We start from the raw sequence: 21,828 nt of genomic DNA on the forward strand, positions 1-21,828 counted from the left end.
ACAGGGTAATTATTGAAATTAAAAGAATACAAATAAATAACGGATTTTGGAGAGAAAAAAAATTGAGGGGGGGGGGGGGGGGGGGGCGGGTAAAAAAAATGTCCTGTCCCCGAAAAACCTATGAAATAGCAGAGACTTATACATGTCTTCGAATATAGGAACTCCGTAACATTTTGTTTCTTATGCTCAGGCTGGAATGAGGATCAATATAATGCCCCAGCCTCAGGATTGAAATGATATGACGGCCATCAAACGACAGAAGCAGAAGCAGACATGATATCTTTCATTCACTGCGCTCTGTGACCGAGTGCAGAGACATATAATACTATATTATATGTCTCTGCCGAGTGCTAACACAATCTAGACGTGGAGAAATGATCAGAAATCGTGGAGTTCATATAAATATAATTGTACGGGGATACTCAAAAGAATAAGAAGAGGCGTATAAATGAAATAACTGGGACTATTACACTAAAAATTAGTAACTGATTTCATATTTCCGTACTTGTTCTACCAATTATTTTTTCTGGCATGCGTACCGTGGATTCCACCATATTTGTTTACTTTCTGCATTCGATTCAATCAATTTTTTTAAAATGTTGACTTCAGAGAAGAAAAAATGACGTAAAGATTAGGCAAGGAGCACCGGATTTTGCCTTAAAACTCAAACTAAGTCAAATTTGGGGATTAGGTCGATCTGAATTTTGTAAATAAACTACACGAGGTGATCGACCACATGACAAGTGTCGGTCATTATTTCTTGTCTTTACTTGGATAGAATTTACAAGATTGAAGTCAACAATTGGTCGCACTTAATGTGTCAGTCGGGGTGAAATATTAATTTGAGACATTTGAAAATCCGATGTGACATTACTTTTTAGTAGAATGGGTAATACATCACAAAAATCTCGCCATGTGTCTGGCGATGAATCTGGACCGCAACTTGTAGCTGGAAGATATGGATATAGTGAAAAAGAATTTGATCACATTCAAGTGATTAATCCTAACACGAGGGTAATTCTTTAAATTTGTTTTTAGTGTTTTCCTTTAAGTCTTTTGAGTAAATATGTAAATATTTACTAGATGTCCTGAGTTGAAGGTGAAGGTCATATGCCCAATGATTAAAAACAATTTTTTATCTTTCATATTTTTGAGATCCAAATTTTGTTTAATTATTTTTGTATAAGTTTAAACTGTGTATCATTTCCTAAACTAAATTATTCAATAACAACTTGAAAAAAATTATTAGATTGTAAAGTTGACATTTTTATGATAATTGTGTCATGTAGCCCCCAGTAGAAATGTGTACTATTTGACATTGAGGAAGGTTACCATTTAGCATATAAAAGTAGAATAACATTTTGACTTTTGAGAAGAATGAACTGCATCACATATACGTGTAAGTTGTAGATGACCTTTTCTTATATTTTGTTTACAATACCTTTTGACACAACAGTACATTGTAAATTGGTAGCTATAGGTTTATAAATCATTATTGTACAGTATAGTAGATATATATATATATAAAGTAGTCTAGTTTATTTGGTCCCATAAATTGACATGTCATTGTAAAATTGTAGTCTAGTTTACAGTCTTCACGATAAACTTTTAAATCTACAGGCCCAGAGTTCAATTTTTGGAAAATTTTTGTTAGATTCTGTTGGCCTGTAGAGATGATTTTTACAGGCCTGAAAGCAGTTTTACAAGCCTGGGCTACTGGGCCTGTGGTTAAGCGTGAAGACTGAGTTTATTTGGTCCAATAAATTGCCATGTATTTTAAAATTGTTAAATTCATCAATCCTTAATATATATAATTATTACTATATTAAATTTAATTTGAAGGTCAGGTTAATACAAATGTATGCTAATCAGGTGACAACAAATAAATTGATGTCATTTGTACATTGAGATTGTCCCTGATTTCTGTGTAGTGGTCATTTCTTTTTATCCAGTAACTATTTATTGTATATTGCCTGTGTATAGCACATTGTACTTGTTAAATATATAACAGCTCCTATGAAAAGTGTTCATGTACTTATTATACACAATAAATAAAGAGGATCAGGGGCTGCTCTGGCTCCTAAAAAGTTGGAGCCAGAAAAATCGCCAGCTGCTATATTTTGTTGCCAGTTTGGAAAAATTGGAATCAACATTAGAGCCAGCTACAATGTATATGTGTAGTCTTGATTTCCTCTTGAAAGCAATTAATTGAATTTTCTTATGAACTATTCATCCTTTAACTTTAAGTGATGATTTGTCATGTAATTTATGTCCTGTTAGTTTTATGTTTTTTCTTCCTTTCTGTGAAAGAACAAAACAAACAGGTTCACTGACACCAGGGTTTAAGCCAAGGTTCTGAGGGCTTTAAATCACTTTTGTGTGGTAAAAAAGATACATTGGGGGCCTTCGGCTGTTTTTTTGCTCATTGGTCGGGTTGTTGTCTCTTTGACACATTCCTCATTTCCATTCTCAATTTTATGTATTGTACATATATGTTTTTGTTTTGATTGTCATGTCTCAAAACAGGGACTAATATAATGAATCTATTGGTCAATGTTCCTGTCCTTATAATTAGCTTATGGTCTGTATATATGTGCTACAGAATAGAGAAAAATGTTTTAAAATTAAAATTAAATAATAGAGAAAACTGGGCAAAAAAATGAAAAAGAGAGAATAACAGACACTTAACTATACAGAATAGAGAAAATTTGTATATTTAAAAAAAAAGTAAATAGAAAATGATGACCCAGCCTTTCCCCAAATCCCCTATGATATCAAGACCCTCTTAAATGCATCATATAATCTCAAAAGAACTCTTAAACCTATCAGTCATGAAGTCAGAAGTATGAAAACATATCTTGCAGTTACATGTATTTCAATACTAGGAAAAATTATATTTGAGTTATCTTTCTTGTTTGGGGTGTGCTCCTACTTCTACTGAAGATATAATTATAATACACAGTAGAAGTGAATACCCATCATGTTATTATATTATCCGAAATGAGGGCAGGCAAAGACGAAATATGTCTGAATTAAAAAAAAATAACGGGATTCAAGTGAAACGATGTTTATTATAACTTCATTACGGTTTTCGTCTTTCTGTAAATTATGTTTTCATCATGCAACTATGTTAAAATTGCAAATTGTATGGTCGTATGTTGAAATGACAAAAAATGTCGACTGATGGTATTTGTATTAATTAATTTTGATCATCATTAATGACCCATCGGATAAGCAGATTACCTGTAACAATAAGTTATGACACCTGTTGTGACTGTTGATTATCTTGGGTCGTAAACAAAGTCACAAACTTGTCGGCAGGTAAATTTTCCGCTTTACTTTCACAAATTTGAGTGACCGTTTATTTTATTACCGTTACAGTCAAGAAATACGAGAGAAATATCTCCAGCAGCCGTACTTTGTTTCCAGATGAAATAAAAAATCGCAATTTGGACAAAGCCCAGTCGGTCCCTGATGATTCTTACCAGGTCATTTTTCATGTTTTTTTAAAATGTGAGTCTTTGGACATTTCACTTGATTTGTAGTGGTTTGTCCCTATAAATGTACATGTACATGTACATGATTCTAATGCATCCATATATACATGTATTGTACATATACCACCATATATACAATGTACGTTGTAGTTCTTTGCTGTCTCTTGACCAAGAATTTAAACTCTGAAGCAGCATAAAAAACAAGCAAATTTTCTTGCCTCCTTTCCAGTTCAAACATACATTTTAAGACAAGTTATTAAGTACAATAAATTTGACAAATTCTAAAGTTCTGAAGTTTTTTTACCAAGATAAATATTCAGGTAAAATGCAAATCGGATAAGCAGATTACCTGTAACAATAAATTATGACACCTGTCCGCATCCACTGCCGGTCCCTCAGTCTTCTCAACAAAAAGATTTCCAAGTATCTCATTTTTGCTGAAATCAATAGTAGACACTCTATTAGAGTGATTGCCCTTAAATGAAATTTTTTTTACCCTTTTTCTTGTTTTGGGCAAAAACTAAATAAGATGAGAGAAACTGCAAACAGAAAAAATGATCAACATACAGGATCAACTTAAAAGAGATTTTTGTCATTAGTTCTTTTCTTGTCCACAATGTCATGAATGTTAGAGAGTGTCCATCATTGAATATGCACATTGATCTAGGTGAGCGACAAAGGCTCTTTTAGAGCCTTTAGTATTTTTTGATGCATCATTTTTTGGTCAGGTGTGGTACAAAAAATGTATGCAAGCCTTTTTTTATTGTACACATTCAGATTCAAATTATTCTCTGTCCACATCCACTGCATAAATAATTTTGCAAATTGTTCCTGACAAAAGGTTTTGTAATTAGGTCAGTTTCTCAGTGATTATAAGAAAAAAATACATTTGTAGATCAAATATATTTGGTTACTAGCTATTACTGTATATAGAAAATATAATGTACATAGAAAATGAAAGGATATGGAGTAAATGTACATGGGACAAAATCGCACACAATACATAGAAAACATAGAAAATTATCAATGAACAGAGCTTTTATTCCTGTTCATCTTGACAGTTGATGTAGGGTCTTCAACAATGAACGAATCATTCATACCCTACAACAAAGCCAAGACGGCCCCTAGCGTCGACTTAAGCGGTACAATTGATAAAAATAAACCACAGTTCACCTTCTTGCTCCCCACCCGCCTCGGAGTGCCAACTTGTGCGATGCTTGTGTACGACGGTTCTCCAGTCGAAAGCACTAGGGATACAAGAAAAGTGCAGTAATTTTGAAAGACATCGATCGCTGCTAAAATATGCCTTGAAGTTACACATGTCGGGAGCGGTCAATGAATTACATAATTTATAATTACGGTCGAGTTTTTTCAACATATATTTGTCATACATTGCCCAACAAAAGACCAATAATTTCCAAACAACAAATGATAGACAATACATGCATATATCTGTTTGGGATGGTTCATTTGACCTTGACCTCATGGTTTATTGATCAATAGGAGTTTTTATTAGGGTACCACATACAATAAACAGGTAGCTATTGCATACTTTAGAGATTCAATTAATTTAGTTCTGGACAATGGATCTGAGAAAGCTGATAGTGGAACTTTGTATAATATTGTTGCTTCAGTAGATAATTTAATATCTTTGTAGCTTTATAAAAAATTTCATATTATAGCTGCCAAAAATTCTTATTTCCCTGTTACTTGATTGTTTTTAATTTGCTTTACATATTGGAGAATATATATTTCTTCCCAATTTATTATGTTAGAAAGGGGCAATTATTTTAAAGAAAATTGTTTCCTTGTCATTTAGCGACCAAGAGCTGCCACAACTCTGAGTCAGGGAGCTGATATGGTTTACCAGACACCAAAACTTTTACCAGCAGTATTCAAATGGGAAGGTGGCGGAAAGGATATTTACTTAGCTGGAAGTTTTAATAAATGGGCCAAAATACCTCTTGTCAAAAGGTTTGTAAAGAAAAAGCATGCAAATTTTCCCAATCATTCATGACATGATATAAACATCAGGACAAACTGTGCATATTAAATTCATGCTTATTGAATAAAAACTGGTATCTTAAATTGTTTATATTGGTGTTGCTTTAAGAGGAATAAAGCCACCCACCTAAAATATACCATAATCACTATTTTCTTCAGTGGAGTAGACTCATGTGGGAAAACTGGTGACTCAACAATAGAAAAGTCACTTATTGTAATGAATGTAAAAAGGTGATTATTTGATAACTTCATGGTACATGTATTAGTTATATTTCTAAAAACAGAGCAAAATAAAAGCTACGAAATTTCGCAAAAAGTGTTTAAGACAAGAGAATACAATCGATAATAGCCGATTGTATCCCACATTTCATGAAAATGATGTCATCAAAAACAGTCAACAAACTTTATAAAAAAGTTATTTTAAAACCACAATTAAAGTTTTAAAAAAAATATTGATTGTACAGATACAATGTATGTCAGATAATTTGTATGAATATAAGGAGGTGTGGGGTATACGTCCATGAAACACCCAAGCAAACGACAAAAAAAACGAATCATTTTGATTGATTGATTGTTGGTGTGTAATGACTTTAGCACTAACAGCTGTATCATGGAGGTCAGTTTTAATTGGTGGAGGAAGCTGGAGAGACCTGAGAGAACCATGCCTTTTGGCAGGAAAACTGACAATCCTAATCAATTAGGATTGGAGTCGAATGCACTTGCCACATATTGGGTTAAAATTCACAACCTTAGTGTTAACAGGCTAATTAGGATACATTAGATGAACTACTTTGACCACCAAGGCCCCTAAGTCCCCCATGTCATTTTGATGAACATAAGTTTAACTTAAAAATAGAAAATTGTATACCATACAACTGTATGTGATCATGATTATTTGCACAAGGGTGCCCTGGCAAGTTTGATTTGTTTGAAATTTGCTAATGCCTAATGGTTAGTAGGTGTGTTATAGTAATAAGGCCATCTTGCATATTGCAATTCTTTTCTGTTTCTGTTTCAGTCATGGTGATTTTCTAACAATTATAGAATTACCAGAAGGTGAACATCAGTACAAGTTTTTTGTTGATGGGTCATGGCAGCACAACCCTTCAGAGGTATATATCTACTTAATTTTCATTTGATCATCATGGTATTCATAATATGGTATTGTTTACGTTTGTTTGTTACATGTACATGAAATTACCAATTGGATTTTTCATAGCCAAAACAAGGCCTTAATTTGCGCTATATATTATTTTGCTGAACCTGAAAATAAATAGTTTTGATTTTAAAGAATAACAAGATTGAATCTGTGAGATACATGTACAATGTACCTAGAATATCCATATTTATTGTGCAAGTTTTAGGAATCCTACCATGATCACTTTCATTCGTTTAGATTTGCATCTTTTATTTTACAAATTTAAAATTGCAGCAGTCACTGCAAGACATACATTTATATATAAATAAGAAGATGTTGTATGAGTGCCAATGAGACAACTCTCCATCCAAGTCACAATGTATAAAAAGTTGACAATTATAGGTCAAATGACGGCCTTCAACACGGAGCCTTGGCTCACACTGAACAGCAAGCTATAAAGGGCCCTAAAATGACTAGTGTAATACAATTCACACAGGAAAACCAACGGTCTAATCTATATAAAAAACGAGAATCACCTATGAACCACACCAACAAACAACAGGCTCCTGACTTAGGACAGGTGCATAAAAATGCAGCGGGTTTTAACAGACGCCAACCTTCACCCTAACCTGAGATAGTAGTGTAACATTACAACATAAAAAGACACACTATTAAATTATTAATATCAATTGAAATGGCTTGACTCCATCAAAAAGACATGTATATTTATATAGGATGAAAAAGGGAAAAACAACAACATTACTTTTAGATTCTAATTCTGTGAACAAATACTGAATAGTTTTGATCCATACTTTAAATTACACACAATTGATAGAGTGCTGGTAATTGCTGCTGGTTTACCAAAAAAAATCTCAATGTATACGTATGTTCAATAGATATTATATGACAGAATTGTGTGTTATTGTGCCAATCACTATAATACTGATGTTTCTCAGTGATTCACTGGACATCCTGACAGAGGATGAATCATCCCGAGGATACATGTATTTTTAACAATTTGATGACGATTTAGTCTAAAGAATAATATCCCTCTACTATATAAAGCGCTAACATTGTTTTTTTCTCAGAAAATTTTGGAAATAAATGTTGTAAGAGTTGTCTTCTGGTGGTTTCAGAATTATGTCTGATGTTCCTTCATTCCTACATGTATAAGCATTCAAAGATTATTTTTCAAGAATTCCGATTATAAACACTGTGACAAAAATTTTGATATGGATTGTCCTTCAATGGCTGACTTTTAGAGAATCATCTATAGTTGGTTGATCAGAGTTGTTCATCTTGTCAGTGCCAGGAAGATACAGAGCTTGGAATCATGTTACAAATCTAACCACACATGAACAGAATTAACACTAACAGTAGTATGTATTGTATTGCAAGTATTGTTTTTGGATGATATTCAGTTTGTTACACTTATATGTATATGTATACACTTATATGTATATGTATACACTTATATGTGATACACTGTACACATTGCACACATAACATTTTGAATACATTCCAGCCTACAATGACAGATAATCAAGGGAATATAAACAACACAATTCAAGTTAGAAAGGCAGATTTTGAAGTGTTTGAAGCTTTAGCTTTAGATAGCCTAAATGTAAATAATTCTAAAAAAGACAAAGGACGTAAGTACTGAATTAGTCTATACTTATATACGTAATGTGTAGTACAAATCTTCAAATTTTGAATACATTCCAGCCTGTGTTGACAGATACTCAAGGAAGTGTAAGCAACTCAATACAAATTAGGAAAGCAGATTTTGAAGTGTTTGAAGCTTTAGCTTTAGATAGCCTATATGTAAAAAATTCTAAAAAAGACAAAGGACGTAAGTACTGAATTAGTCTATACATGTATAACCTTTCAGTAATGCTACTTCAGGCAAAGTACACGTAATTGGGTGATTTATTGGATTTTGATGAAATTTTGTATGTATTTAGAACTAGTTTGCATCTGAATATCCAAAAAATGATATGTAGCTTTTATACTTTCAAATACAGTCAATTAAACATTTGTGACATAGGTCTGTAAATGAAAAGAAAATGTGTGAAAAGCAGAAAATTTCACTTTTAAATTGCAATTTCTTTCAAATCTGTCCACAGGATTTTGTTTAACCAAAAAGAAGTATAAAAGCTGCATATATCAATTATTCTATATTCAGATGCAGTTCAACGAGTTCTAAATGCATACACAATTTCATCAAACCTGAAATATCCCTTATTTATGTGTACTTTGCCTTATAATAATGAGTATATAAAAATTGCATATAGATCATCTGAGCAATCTAGAAATCCAATTGAATATAAGGTACATGTATTGTACAATTGCAACTTGTGTGCCAGTGTGAAATATACAATGTACATAGTCTCCCCCTTTCCTTAACTTGAAGGATTTAAAGGCATGGGTTCGGCAGATCAGTGATATTAGAAATTTATCTACATATGCTCCTTACTGCCTTAGTGGTCTTTTGGTACAGGTAGCATGCTCACCACTTGAGATGCTTGGTCCAAGCAAATTAGACTTTAAATTGGTATTGCTCCTCCACAAAGCACCTGTTTTTTTAGGAGTAGAACAGAGACTGCTTGACTTATAAGTAAAAAAAAATGTGTGATATGGGATGACGTGTTTTAAACTGTTAACCTTGTGAGCTAGCAAGTTAGTACAATGTATGTTGGGTGTAATGCATGTAAAAAGCATTGTTCATATCTGTATCACATCAGCATGTTCTTGTCTTTGAATATGGTTGAAACATTATCACTGGACATTAAACTTTCATCTATGCACCCTTATGTTACTATAAAAAAAATTTCCTTGGTGGTCATCTATTTTTGTCTTACCTTGACAAAGTAATGGAGGCAAATTCAGGCACTAGGTATATATATATATAGGGGTGCTATAGACAATTGCATTGTCAACAATTTGTAAAAGTTCTTGATCAGGTCAGTTGAAGGGGAACTTCTAATAGTTAGTCAATGATATTTGGTATGCAGTGACATAAGCATTAGCAAATCTCATTTCAGAGGAGATTATGTGGCCCTGCACCTTCAGTCATAGCTCATTGACTTTGATAGTTTAACATATTTAAGATTGTTATATTTTTTTTCTTCAATTTTCAATTTTTTGCAATTTACTATCAAAATTACATACAGAGGAGACATGTCTCTGTGTCAACAGTTTATTTTATTTCTGATATATTTAAATAAAAATGTAAATTGCTTCATCAGGTCTTGTTATATGCCTAATGATTCCTTATCAGACCTATCAAAGGACTATTTCATGTTTATTAAAAATATCTGTTTTCAGGCGGATTTCCACTTTGCTAGAATTGTCATCCCATTTGATTTTAACATATTTGATTTTTTTCATCAAGAAAAAGGTAGCCATTGTAGAGAAGACTCAGTCATGATAGCTCTTAGAAATTGTTGATTTATCTGATCATTACGAGCCCTAATTGAAAGTTGTATTTTAAAATGCAGATATCATCATTTTAAATATATGCATTTATATTTTAGTTAGTCTTATTGTTTGATTGGTTGTCAAGAGGAAGAATTTTCCAAAGTTCGATAGAACACTAAAACAGTTCTATAAAAATACTATAAAAAGGGGCAGACTATAAATTTTCAGAAAATTAAAGACAAATAGCCACAGTAAACCAACTGATTTTTTTAGGGATGCAATTGTTATGTGACTACATGTATTTGAGTTTTTAAGTATATAGCATACAAAAAATCTGAACTACAATGTCTATGGCTGCAAAAAACTTTGAAAAAAAAAAAGAAATAGAAATAGATGTACCCGTAAACAATGCAACCATGCCACATGGTTGTTGTTTTTTTACTTTCTATAATTAAGTGTTCCATTTCTATTATTACATTTCAATTAGATATCTGGATCATTTAAAAGAAAAATGAAATATTCATATATGATTCATCATATTGTAACTATTTACAATGAAATATTAGATAGACATTATGTATTTACAGGTGAAAGTTTAGATGATGAATATGGGCAGGAAGTACCAGTCAGGAAACCAGGAGAGAAAGTCACTGGACCACCTATTCTTCCTCCTCATTTGTTACAAGTCATACTTAATAAAGATATTCCTGCCCACGTATGTATCCAGCAAAATAACAACAATGTGTTGTTTTATTCAATATACATGTACAATGTATGTCTACAAACTGCTGCCAAAACTGTTTGAGAAACAAAAAAAAACAAAATAAATATGGGTTTTAGGTTATCTACCCCCCCCCCCCCCCCCCCCCCCCCCCCCATCTTTTTTTTTTAGCTCACCTGGCCCAAACATCCAATGTGAGCTTTTGCAATCACTTGTCCTCTTAAATTCCTTGAAAACTTTGCAAAAATGTTCTCCATCCAAATAGCTTGGGTGATTGGAGGTTTAACCAGCAGCATTCATAGGAGTGAACATTAAAAGTTATGTTCTATCATCAAATCAACATTGCAGCTGTTGAAAATGACAAATAGAAAAATACTATTAAAACAATTCAGTTAAACAAACTGAAAAGTCCTGTAATGAACCAGTGGCTACTTCTGTTTTTTTTAGGCCCACGTCTAGTCTAAAATCTTAAAATTCAGAGTTTATGCCATTTGTTAATGGAATGGCCTTTACTATCTGACAACAATGGCTAGTAGATTGATATATCATATGATCATGGCACAAGAGTTTATTCTAAACACTGGTTATTTATCAAACTTCAACCAAATCTTGGGCAATATCTTGTCAACTAATAGGACTGTTTTTACTACAATGTATCAATTGAAAATTTTATTAACAATTATTTAAATAATACTGTAAAAAGAAATTGTTCTCGAAAGATTACAAATTTCTAAAGATGTTCAGACTTATACACACTGAGCTTACATCTTAGTTAATTGCTTGTTTATCACATTTGCATATTTTAGACTAGTACCCTGTAGGTATAATTATTCAGGTGTGTTATACAGTTGCCTCAGTCTCTAGTTTTACTGATTTATTATTTTATATATTTTCAGTGTGAACCAACCTTATTACCAGAACCTAATCATGTTATGTTGAATCACTTGTATGCCTTATCAATAAAGGTTAGTAATTTTGATAATCTACTCTAACCCTTTGAGTGATGTGATTCATTTCATTTAATTGATATGCTTCTGTCTGTTGTCCAGTGTTCATAAATTAAGATATTTTCTATTTCAAAGCAATATCCAATTGACCAACCCATATCATAAATGTTTGCAAGAGATTTTTGGAACTCCAAATTCACTATTTCAAAGTATAATGCATTCTGGGTAATATTTTCAAAAGCATATACCAAAACAATGTGATTTGTTAACAAGGTCCTAACCCATATCCAACAAACAGCATTAGCTATTATTTATAGTTTCATGTAGGAACAATTAAATATCCACATTCACTTTAAATACTTAAATTGTGAGTGTTATTAACAAACCTTTTACAGAACAGGTGCTATCTATACAAACCACGGAATGAATGTAGGCTTTTTAAATTTTATAATTTTGTAGTGTTTAAACTGAATAGTCAAAAGTTTCATATTAAGCAAAATGGTTGTATGAGTAAAACATGCATATGGCTTAAACAAAATATCTTGCATTTATTCATTATAATGTCACATTGTCAATTCTGACATAGATATCACTCTGAGATATATTTATTCATACGGAATGCAATAACAAAACCAGTAAATATTCATTGTAAAATAAGCATGATGATACTGATGTGCATGGCAGCTGGTTTTTGTAATGACCAACATCAGGTGTCTTGGAGACACAAAGTTTGGAAGAAAAATACATCAACAGTTAAGGTAAAAAAAATGAAAAACCCATGTAATGCAGATATAAAATCATCTTTCCCCTATGTACTTAATGAGTTTCTTTTGTTCCCTACAACTTTTTTATGGAAATAGTTTTTTAAGACTTTTTCAGCAACAGGGGTTTACAATGTATCATTCAGGGGCTGCTCTGGCTCCAAAAAAGATGGAGCCTGAAAAATCTCCAGTTTGGAATTTTATGAAACTTATATCATAGGTTTATATCAGCAATGTCTTTGACGAGTTGGAAAATGAGTGCTGATCAAATATTTTTATACAACCGCAAAAATTAAAATTTTTTGGTCGGTCGTATATTGGTATCACGTTGTTGTCGTCAGCGTCGTCCGAAGACAGATGGTTTCCGGATAATAACTTTAGTATAAGTAAATAGAAATCAATAAAATTTTAACACAAGGTTTATAACCACTAAAGGAAGGTTGGGATTGATTTTGGGGGTTATGGTCCCAACTGTTTAGGAATGAGGGGCCAAAAAAGGGGCCCAAATAAGCATTTTTGTAGTTTCCAGACAATAACTTGTGTTAAAGTGTATGAATCTCTCTGAAATTATACCACAAGTTTCCATACTACCAAGGGATGGTTAGGATTGACTTTGGGGGGTTATGGCTCAAACCATTTAGGAATTAAGGGGAAAAACAAGGGTTTTTTTTGGTTAAAGGACAATTGAGACAATTTAAAAGCAGTGTAAGGGAGGTAATCCAAATCAAAATCCAAATCAATTTAAATAACAATGTTTGATTACCTCCCTTACACTGCTTGTAAATTATGTATTTAGAAATGATGATTGTCTGAGATACTGACCATAACTTGAGGTAAAGAATTATTATTTTTGAATAAGGGAAAGGGGGGAGGTGAAAAAAATTGGAGGGGGACAATTTTTCTCATTTCAGATTTCAGAAATTGAAAGAAAATTTCTTCAAATATTTTTTTTTTGGGGGGTTAATATCCAACAGCGTAGTGTATTGCACAAACGCAAAAAAAAGGGGGTAAATTTTTTTTGGGTGGGGGGGGGGGTCAATTCATATAGTGTATTGCACAAAAGCAAAAAAATGAATATAAATTCAAATCATAAAACCAATTTGAAGTTCTTTGACTACAGTTATTCTGTGTCAGAAACCTATTATGTGTCAAAAATTTAATTACAATCCAAATTCAGACCTGTATCAAGCGTGAATATTGTGTCCATTTTGGCCCCAACTTTTCAGGGTTGGACATCTGCGGTCGTATCCAGCTGTGCTCAGCGAAGCAATTTATTAAATGAGTTATGCCCCTTGGAAATATTAATTAATTATAACGGAAATCGCATTGCATTTGCTCTGAAGCCTTCATTTCTCTAAGATATTAATAAATTGTTTTAAAGAACCCCAAAAAGTGTGTATTTTTTAGTTATTGCCCTTGTACTTTGGATAGATAAAATATTTGCAACGTTGGGAACATTGTTCTTTTATTACATAACAATCCAGAAATGAAAAATTTGACATGGGAAATGTTGGCACCAGAAGTATCGCCAGCATCTGTATTTTGTCCCAGATGAAATAAGAAATTGCAATTTCCGACATTGGCCTAGCCCAGCAATTGAAAAAGAGAGTGTTAAGGAAGGGAATTATGAAAAAGGGAGATTTTGAAATATAGACTACTTATCTTCATACCTTTGGTATCTTTTGCCTCTCTTTTTCTTAGAACTGGTTTAATACAAGGTACAGTGAAGGGTCACCAAAACTCCATTATACACAGCTAATATCTCCTGCAATCTTACATGTAAACACTGACCAAAGACACACTTGTCCACTTAGTTCTCCATGCAAAGTACAAATGGCCACAAAGATTGGATGACTTCTTTAAAATTACATACAGGTTCTTTACTTTCTTCTTTTAATTTTTCATCACTTATCAGTAAATAACCATAATAAGCTGTTAAATAAATATTATCATTAATGTAATTCAAATAACGTTTTGTTAAAGTTATCTAATTAAGTTTGATATTTTTCAGGATGGAGTAATGGTACTGAGTGCGACTCATCGATTTAGGAAAAAATATGTGACAACATTACTATATAAACCAATTTAGGTGTACATATTTATATAATTAATTAAACCAAGTGCAGAGTGATTGCAATATTAAATGAAAATAATGTGAAGGAAAAGTGATGGATGCTGGGTGTAGATATTGCTGTATGTAAATTTGGATGTTAAAACATTGATAAATTGAATGTGACAAAGATCTCTATTTGCACGAGAAATTGCCAATATAGTATGTCTCATTTACCACCTGCCAATATCATCGCTGAACAAATGATATTTGTACCTGCATTATTGGTTTCTTATAATCATTTTTCTCCAGAATGTGTGATAGTCTTGTTAAAGAATTCTGAATGCTTGTAGATCTAAACTTAATATCCAAGATAATTGATAGTAAAAAATTGATTTGTATCACACTTTGTAGACATTTTTAATTGACATGAGAATTAAATGTATATTTATTTACATATAATGCATATTAAAAAAAAAAAAAATCATAATTTTAATTCAATTAGTGGAATATTTAATTTTTGCAGGAAACTAAACTAGTCAAGAGTTTCAGATATTTAACGACTCCACTAATTAGTTCTCTATGCATTTTAAACATAATATTTTAGTGCCTTTTATAACTTAACGTATTGTTTAAGTCTACTAGCCTTCAGTGGCCACGTGAGTCATCACTTGCATTTGTCAGCTGCACCTTTTTTTGTACCCTTTAATCAAATTGATTTCTGGAGTTTTTCAATGTGGTGCATTTATTTTATAACTGTGAACAACATTTAAATTTTGATAAAAACCTGGTGTAAAAATCTCATTTATTGTTAAGTTAGAGTTAAAAGAAAAAGATGCTAACAAAATGTGTTCAGTGAAAAAACATATGCTTTCCATTCTTTTTAATTAACAATTAATAAATAAGCAGGGCATAAAAATTGCTTCATTAAATTGAGTAACTACAATGTATAACATGTTTGCATGAGCTAGTAAGAAATAATTCCATGTCTGAACTTGCGTTATTTTAATTCAAATGTTAAGCTTATAAAACATTATGAAAATTAAGTGTAGAAATGATCATTTACAAAGCTGAGAGAAGAATTGTACTTCTATTGCATTTGATTAATCAATATTATCAGCACTTGAAATTCATTAAGAATGCACCAACCCCCGTCATTCTATGGATTCCAAGACCCAGTATAATGTTTATGAATGTGCAATTACTTGCTCTTCTCGAAAGAGGTACATAACAGAATGTAAGCAACACTGAGACAGAAAAAGAAACTTTTAGTTGAAAGATCATTCATTTTTAAACCAAAGAGATATTGCAAAACATTTGTGTAACTTGATGTAATGTGACATTTTTATAAGTTGTTGTATATACCATGATAGAGGTCAAATGGAGTATTATATGTTGGAAGGGTCACTGTCCAAAATGTTTCTGGATGCATATTTTGTCCAAAAGACTTAATTTGTTCTTGGTGCCCTGATGGGTCGAAATACTACATCAAATGTCATTTTCATCAAAATTTATTTTTAGGTGTATTTTTTGGCATGTGCCTCAAACTACTCCTCCCCAAAGTCAGGTTCTACTTCAGGCCTTGGAATTTTATAGGTCCAAAACAATTTCTATATACAGATATAGAAACCAAGACAGCTGTATCACAATCGTGTGGTGGTTGCAACAGTGGTAGATTTAGCTGAGGTCCTTATAAAGAAACAAATATTATCACTGCATAGACATTTCTTATTTTGATTTTCCCATCCCTTTTTCAAAACCCTGGATCCACCACTGACAGCTACTGAACCACTAATGCTTTATGAAATTTTATTTATGAAGTGTATTTAGTCAATATCTTTACTTGAGTTGTTAGTGATTTGATGTACCTATAATGTACAAATGCAATTGAAGAAAATTCAGAATTAAATATATGTATATAAAGCAATATGTTACCCTTGGTTGATTTTAAGCTCCGATTTCTTCTGTATTACTGACCTGACCTGATTGACACTGTGAAATATATTCATCACACGTGGCAGTCAAAGTCAGTCTTCTATCATTACTAGTCAGTCAAAATTATTGTTATCCACAAATTTATTTTGCTAAATGACAAAAATTATGTTAATAGCTGAAAGTTATTCCCGTGTAAACCATGATGAACTTTCAATGTGTGATAGCATGTAAACGGAAGATTATTTCATAGATTTGTATGATGTTTTAAATGACTTCACTTGTTTTATTCATTCATTAGGGCTTTATTGAATTCTGTGATTAATCGTAAACTGTTATTTTGTGTGAATTTATTAATGATATTTATTTTAGTTTTACAGTTTATATACTTCTTGAAAGATTATGATACAGCCATTATAATTTTAGCAATATTATTTGATAGACAAGAAATGATCATGAATATCATATTTGTTGTATGATATGGGTATAAAATTACATTCAATGGTGTCTGTTTATTGGTTATAGTCAATTTTGATTGTTGACTCAAAAATAGTTGAATTAAAATTATTAAAGAAACATTTTATAATCCAATTAACACTGCGACTGAATGGAAACTTTTTGCATACATAACATGCATAAAACAAATATCCTGAAAACACAAATCGGTGTCTATATTGATAATAGAATAAGTATATCTGAGAAATCTTCAGTGTTCTGTAAAAATCTGGTTTTAGTTAATTATGGTATATTCCATTGGTCTATAGGAATTAAAAAGACTGTTTCCAAGATTGCTATTTTTATTGGTAAATGATCTACAGTGAAACTTATGTTTTATATAAATGATATTTAATGAGGTGCATTATAAAACATAACTAATATGGTACCTTTGTACCAGACAAAATTTCCAATTAATTTCCAAAAATTTTCACAAGTCTGATTTGATTTTTTACTGAAAAGTAAGGTATTGAAAGTCACCAATGTACAATCTTAAATTCAAGGTATTACAAGCTACTAATCTATCTAATGATTTCACATGAGTTGTTCACAGACTTCCATGACATACTAGATAGGGTCATAATGAAAAGTTGTGTCAATGGTATATATATGTTTTTAACCAAACTGTTTACAAATAATGAAATTTAGGGAAAATTTCTTCTCTTAACATGCTTAAGGTTCCTTGGAAAATTAGAGTTTTTCAAACAAGGTTATTTGACATTTATTTTACTAAATAATTTTGATGTTTTGGGTTACTGTATTCTTTTTGGATCTTCGCTAACTTTATCATTTACGTTACAGATTTATGTGTCGTGCACACTAAAACATATTTGTTCATTTATTATGAACTGTTTAAAAATTGATGATAATATTATATATTATACGAGGCTGTCACAGATGTTGCAATATCTGTCTCCAAGCTCAAGAAAGACTCAACTTTGTTACATTTTACCAATGTAAACTTTGTTTACCAATGTGTAGGATTGCCATACAATTATGGCCATATATTATACATACAACTAATAAAGTTACACAATTTCAACCTATTACCATATGTATTTTTCTTTCAACTGATAAATTTAACAGACTTTTTATGCACCCGCCGTAGCGGAGGGGGCATTAAGTTTTACCCTTGGCTGTCTGTACGTCTGTCCGTACGTCCCAAAGTTGGTTTCCGTTCTCTAACTTTAGTTTGCCTCAACCAAATATTATGAAATTTATACACAATGCTTACTACCACAAAACACAGATCAAGTTTGAATTTTGGTGGTGTCACTTTAACTGTTCTAGAGTTATGCCCTTTACAAATGGAAAAATTGCTGAATTTTTCGTTTCCGTTCTCTAACTTTAGTTTGCCTCAACCAAATATTATGAAACTTATACACAATGCTTACTACCACAAAACACAGATCAAGTTTGAATTTTGGTGGTGTCACTTTACCCGTTCTAGAGTTATGCCCCTTTACAAATGGAAAAATTGCTGAATTTTTCGTTTCCATTCTCTAACTTTAGTTTGCCTCAACCAAATGTTATGAAACTTATACAAAATGCCTATAACCACAAAATACAGATCAAGTTTGAATTTTGGTGGTGTCACTTTAACCGTTCTAGAGTTATGCCCCTTTACAAATGGAAAAATTGCTGAATTTTTCGTTTCCGTTCTCAAACTTAAGTTTGCCTCAACCAAATGTTATGAAACTTATACACAATACTTATTACCACAAAATCAGATCAAGTACAAATTTAGGTAGCGTCACTTTTACCGTTCTTCAGTTATTTCCCATTATAACTTTATATGATATGCAAGCGGGGGCATCATCTGGTGTCCCATAGACACGTTCCCCATTTATTTTTTTCAACTTGCTAACAGTAACATCAGCAATTTAATCTGGTATTGTAGACAGAAAGCTACCTCTGTAATGACAAAAAAAAACCTATAAAATTTTTTAACTAGCTGAGTGGATTGTTCTAAAACTGTTAGTCTGTATATAAACAAACATTATGTTACTCTCCACTTCTTGATATTTAAACATATAAAAATGTTGACATTTAGTAGTTTTAATTGATTTTTAAAGGAATTCTATGCAACCTGGTTAGTTCAGTATTTAAGGGTGTTTTTCTTAGGTTTCATAATCGGATGTCATCATGTACTCTATTGTAGACATTCCACAGTGAAAAAGAGTTTTATAAATGTATTTCATTCAACTGTTATGCCAGAAATCAAACAGTACTTTGTTATGTATCAAATAATTATAAAGTAATTTCCTTTAATAATTATTAATTACAAACTGAATAAAGTATATAAAAAAATATGAATTTGTTCGTTACTTGTGTTGCTTGAATATTCATCTACCTGTATATTCATTATTAGGTGCTTTGACTGGCCATGATTCTTTCACTGCATAATTATCCCCTGCACGACACATTGTGGGGGAAATAGAAATACCGGACGTCCTTCTCAAATATTCAATATAGCATCTAATGCAGCAATAAAACTAGCAAAGATTTCCAATTAATGATGCAAAACATTTTAAAAGAACAATTTCAAAACAGCTCAAGTTTCATATCAAAATGGGTGACCAATGATTGATAAATTGTCAAATTGTCTTTGAGGTTCAAAGACCAGTCAATTTCTCATTTTCTTAAAGGAAATAACTCAGTTTATTTATTTTGAAAAATTTTTCCGGAACCTTATAGGTTGATTGATGTTACATATGAAAAAATTCTGACATGCTAAATGGGTTATAATTGATATCTAAGTATAAACATTGTCATTTTCAATTTTATTGGTCGAACCCCACAAAAATAAATTTGGAAGTTACAAATTTCCGTAGGAACATAGCAAAATTTTATGTCAGAAATAAGATTTTTTTTCTATTTATAATCTGTAATAATGAACAAATTGAAAATTAAAACGATTGTAAAATATAATAAGAAGCAGAAGACAATTAAGTAATAATTTGTGCATATTGCAAATAAATTATAAAAGTTTATTAAAGGGAAACTTATCAAAAAAATGAAAAATTGATATTATGTTCGTTATGTATAAAAAAGCACAAATTCATAAATATTAAAGTTTTATTCTGCTAGATAAGAGATCACCATCGATTTTAAATTTAGAGTATCAATTCTCTGCATGCGGCCATTTTGACATCCTCCCTGAATAGAAACCACGATATATCTATAAACCACAAAGTACCAAAACAAGCAGTAACCTAACGTAGCCGTAATTGAGTGTCGATATCTTGTCAAGCGTACGGTTGTTTTATCCGACAAGGAAAGCATAAACAGTTTCCCGGGTCACAAAAAAGATTATAATAGACATGGTTGTGCAACCTTTCCTAACTAACTTGATACGGAAAGTGTAATTATATATATATTTTTTTAAATAACTAGTACTATGGTCTGTCGTTTTCTTCTTCTTCTTCTTCTTCTTCCATATACTGCCCACATTCAACATGATGAATATTCTGGCAAGTTGCGCATGATTAAAAACAGGTTAAAAACAGGATAAAAACAAATTGTTCTGTTGATTTAGTTTGTGGTTTTGGTGACTTGAGACTTGAATATCTCAAGAGACTTTGCTGTGGCGGTATCTGGTGGCAGTTTGTTCCAATCCTTGACGGTGTTTATGAAGAAGGACCATTTCCTACAGTCTTTGGTGGCTGGCTGTAATAGGTAAGTATGTTGTCCTGTCCGGTTTGAGCTTCTTGTTGGTTTTTGTAGATATTTATTCTTGTCTATGGCTACAAGGTCGTTTGTTATTTTGTAACACATGATGAGTCGTGCTTCTTTTCGTCTTGTTTGTAAGCTTTTCCATCCTAATTCATTTATCATGTTGCTGACACTTGATCTATTTCTATGTCTGCTGGTTACATATCGTGCAGCTCTTCTTTGTACCTTTTCAATTTTATCTATGTGGTTTTGCTGGTACGGGTCCCATACTGTCGTGGCGTATTCCATTTGCGGTCTTACTAATATTTTATAGGCATGCTCTTTGATGGATTTTGAGCTAATGTGGAGGTTTCGATGTAGGAAACCAAGGCTTCGGCTGGCTTTTCCTGTGATGTTGTTTATATGTTCTCCCCAATCTAGATCATTTGCGATGGTGCAGCCTAGGTATTTAGTTGATGTTTCATGCACCAGAGTATGGCCGTGGAGTTTATAGTCCCACTTGGTTGGCTTTTTCTTTTTTGTAACAGTGAGGACACTACATTTTTCAGGATGGAACTCCATTTTCCAGAGTTCTTCCCATTTTGCCAGTTTGTCCAGGTCTTCTTGGAGTTTATGGCAGTCGCTGTCTGATGAAATTGTCAAATATACCACAGTATCGTCCGCAAACAGTCTCACTGTGGAGTGTAAGCCTTCTGGTAGGTCGTTGATGTAGAACAGAAAAAGACTGGGTCCTAATACTGATCCTTGCGGTACTCCGGATTCTACTTTTACTTTGTCAGATGTTTCGCCTTCAACAACTACTACCTGGGTTCTATTGGTGAGAAATTCCTTTATCCATTTGTTTGTTTTACTTCGGATGCCATAATGGTGTAATTTATGGAGGAGTAAGCTGTGGGACACCTTATCAAAAGCTTTTGAAAAGTCAAGTATTAGCAGATCTGATTGTTTTCCGTTTTCCAGGTTTTTTGTGATGTCATCGATACATTCAAGGAGTTGTGTTTCGCATGATCTTTTACTTCTGAAGCCGTGTTGTAATGGGTATAGTATGTTATTTACCTCTGCATGTTTCATGATGTTACTGGTGACTATGTGTTCTATTATTTTGCAGCAAATACATGTTAGGGATATTGGCCTATAGTTAGCTGCTATGTATTTCTGGCCTTTCTTATATGCCGGAGTGACATTTGC

General features: G+C 32.2%; 1 protein-coding gene across 2 annotated transcripts; it reads left to right on the forward strand.

The window, feature by feature from the left end:
• The first annotated feature begins 516 nt into the window (after positions 1–516).
• On the forward strand, positions 517–18,011 carry LOC127732680 (5'-AMP-activated protein kinase subunit beta-1-like). Of its 2 annotated transcripts, none has more exons than XM_052241852.1 (7): positions 517–1,014; positions 5,317–5,471; positions 6,520–6,613; positions 8,365–8,491; positions 10,647–10,774; positions 11,677–11,745; positions 14,500–18,011. In XM_052241852.1, exons 1-7 carry the CDS (start codon positions 886–888, stop codon positions 14,575–14,577), a joined length of 780 nt encoding a protein of 259 aa, XP_052097812.1. In that variant the 5' UTR covers positions 517–885; the 3' UTR covers positions 14,578–18,011. The 2 variants fall into 2 exon arrangements, with proteins under 2 accessions (XP_052097812.1, XP_052097811.1); XM_052241851.1 differs by lacking the exon at positions 8,365–8,491 and adding an exon at positions 8,165–8,291 and having other exon boundaries at positions 518–1,014.
• The last annotated feature ends 3,817 nt before the right edge of the window (positions 18,012–21,828 follow it).

The sequence above is a fragment of the Mytilus californianus genome, unplaced genomic scaffold (assembly GCF_021869535.1).
Source record: "Mytilus californianus isolate M0D057914Y unplaced genomic scaffold, xbMytCali1.0.p SCAF_26, whole genome shotgun sequence".
NCBI lineage: Eukaryota > Metazoa > Mollusca > Bivalvia > Mytilida > Mytilidae > Mytilus > Mytilus californianus.

Excerpts from the sequence above, each read along its gene's own strand:
- LOC127732680 (XM_052241852.1), top strand. The coding sequence starts at position 886 with ATGGGTAATACATCACAAAAATCTCGCCATGTGTCTGGCGATGAATCT. Across the intron at positions 1,015-5,316 it reads TGATTAATCCTAACACGAGG|CGACCAAGAGCTGCCACAAC; the intron begins GTAATTCTTTAA and ends CTTGTCATTTAG. Across the intron at positions 11,746-14,499 it reads TGTATGCCTTATCAATAAAG|GATGGAGTAATGGTACTGAG; the intron begins GTTAGTAATTTT and ends GATATTTTTCAG.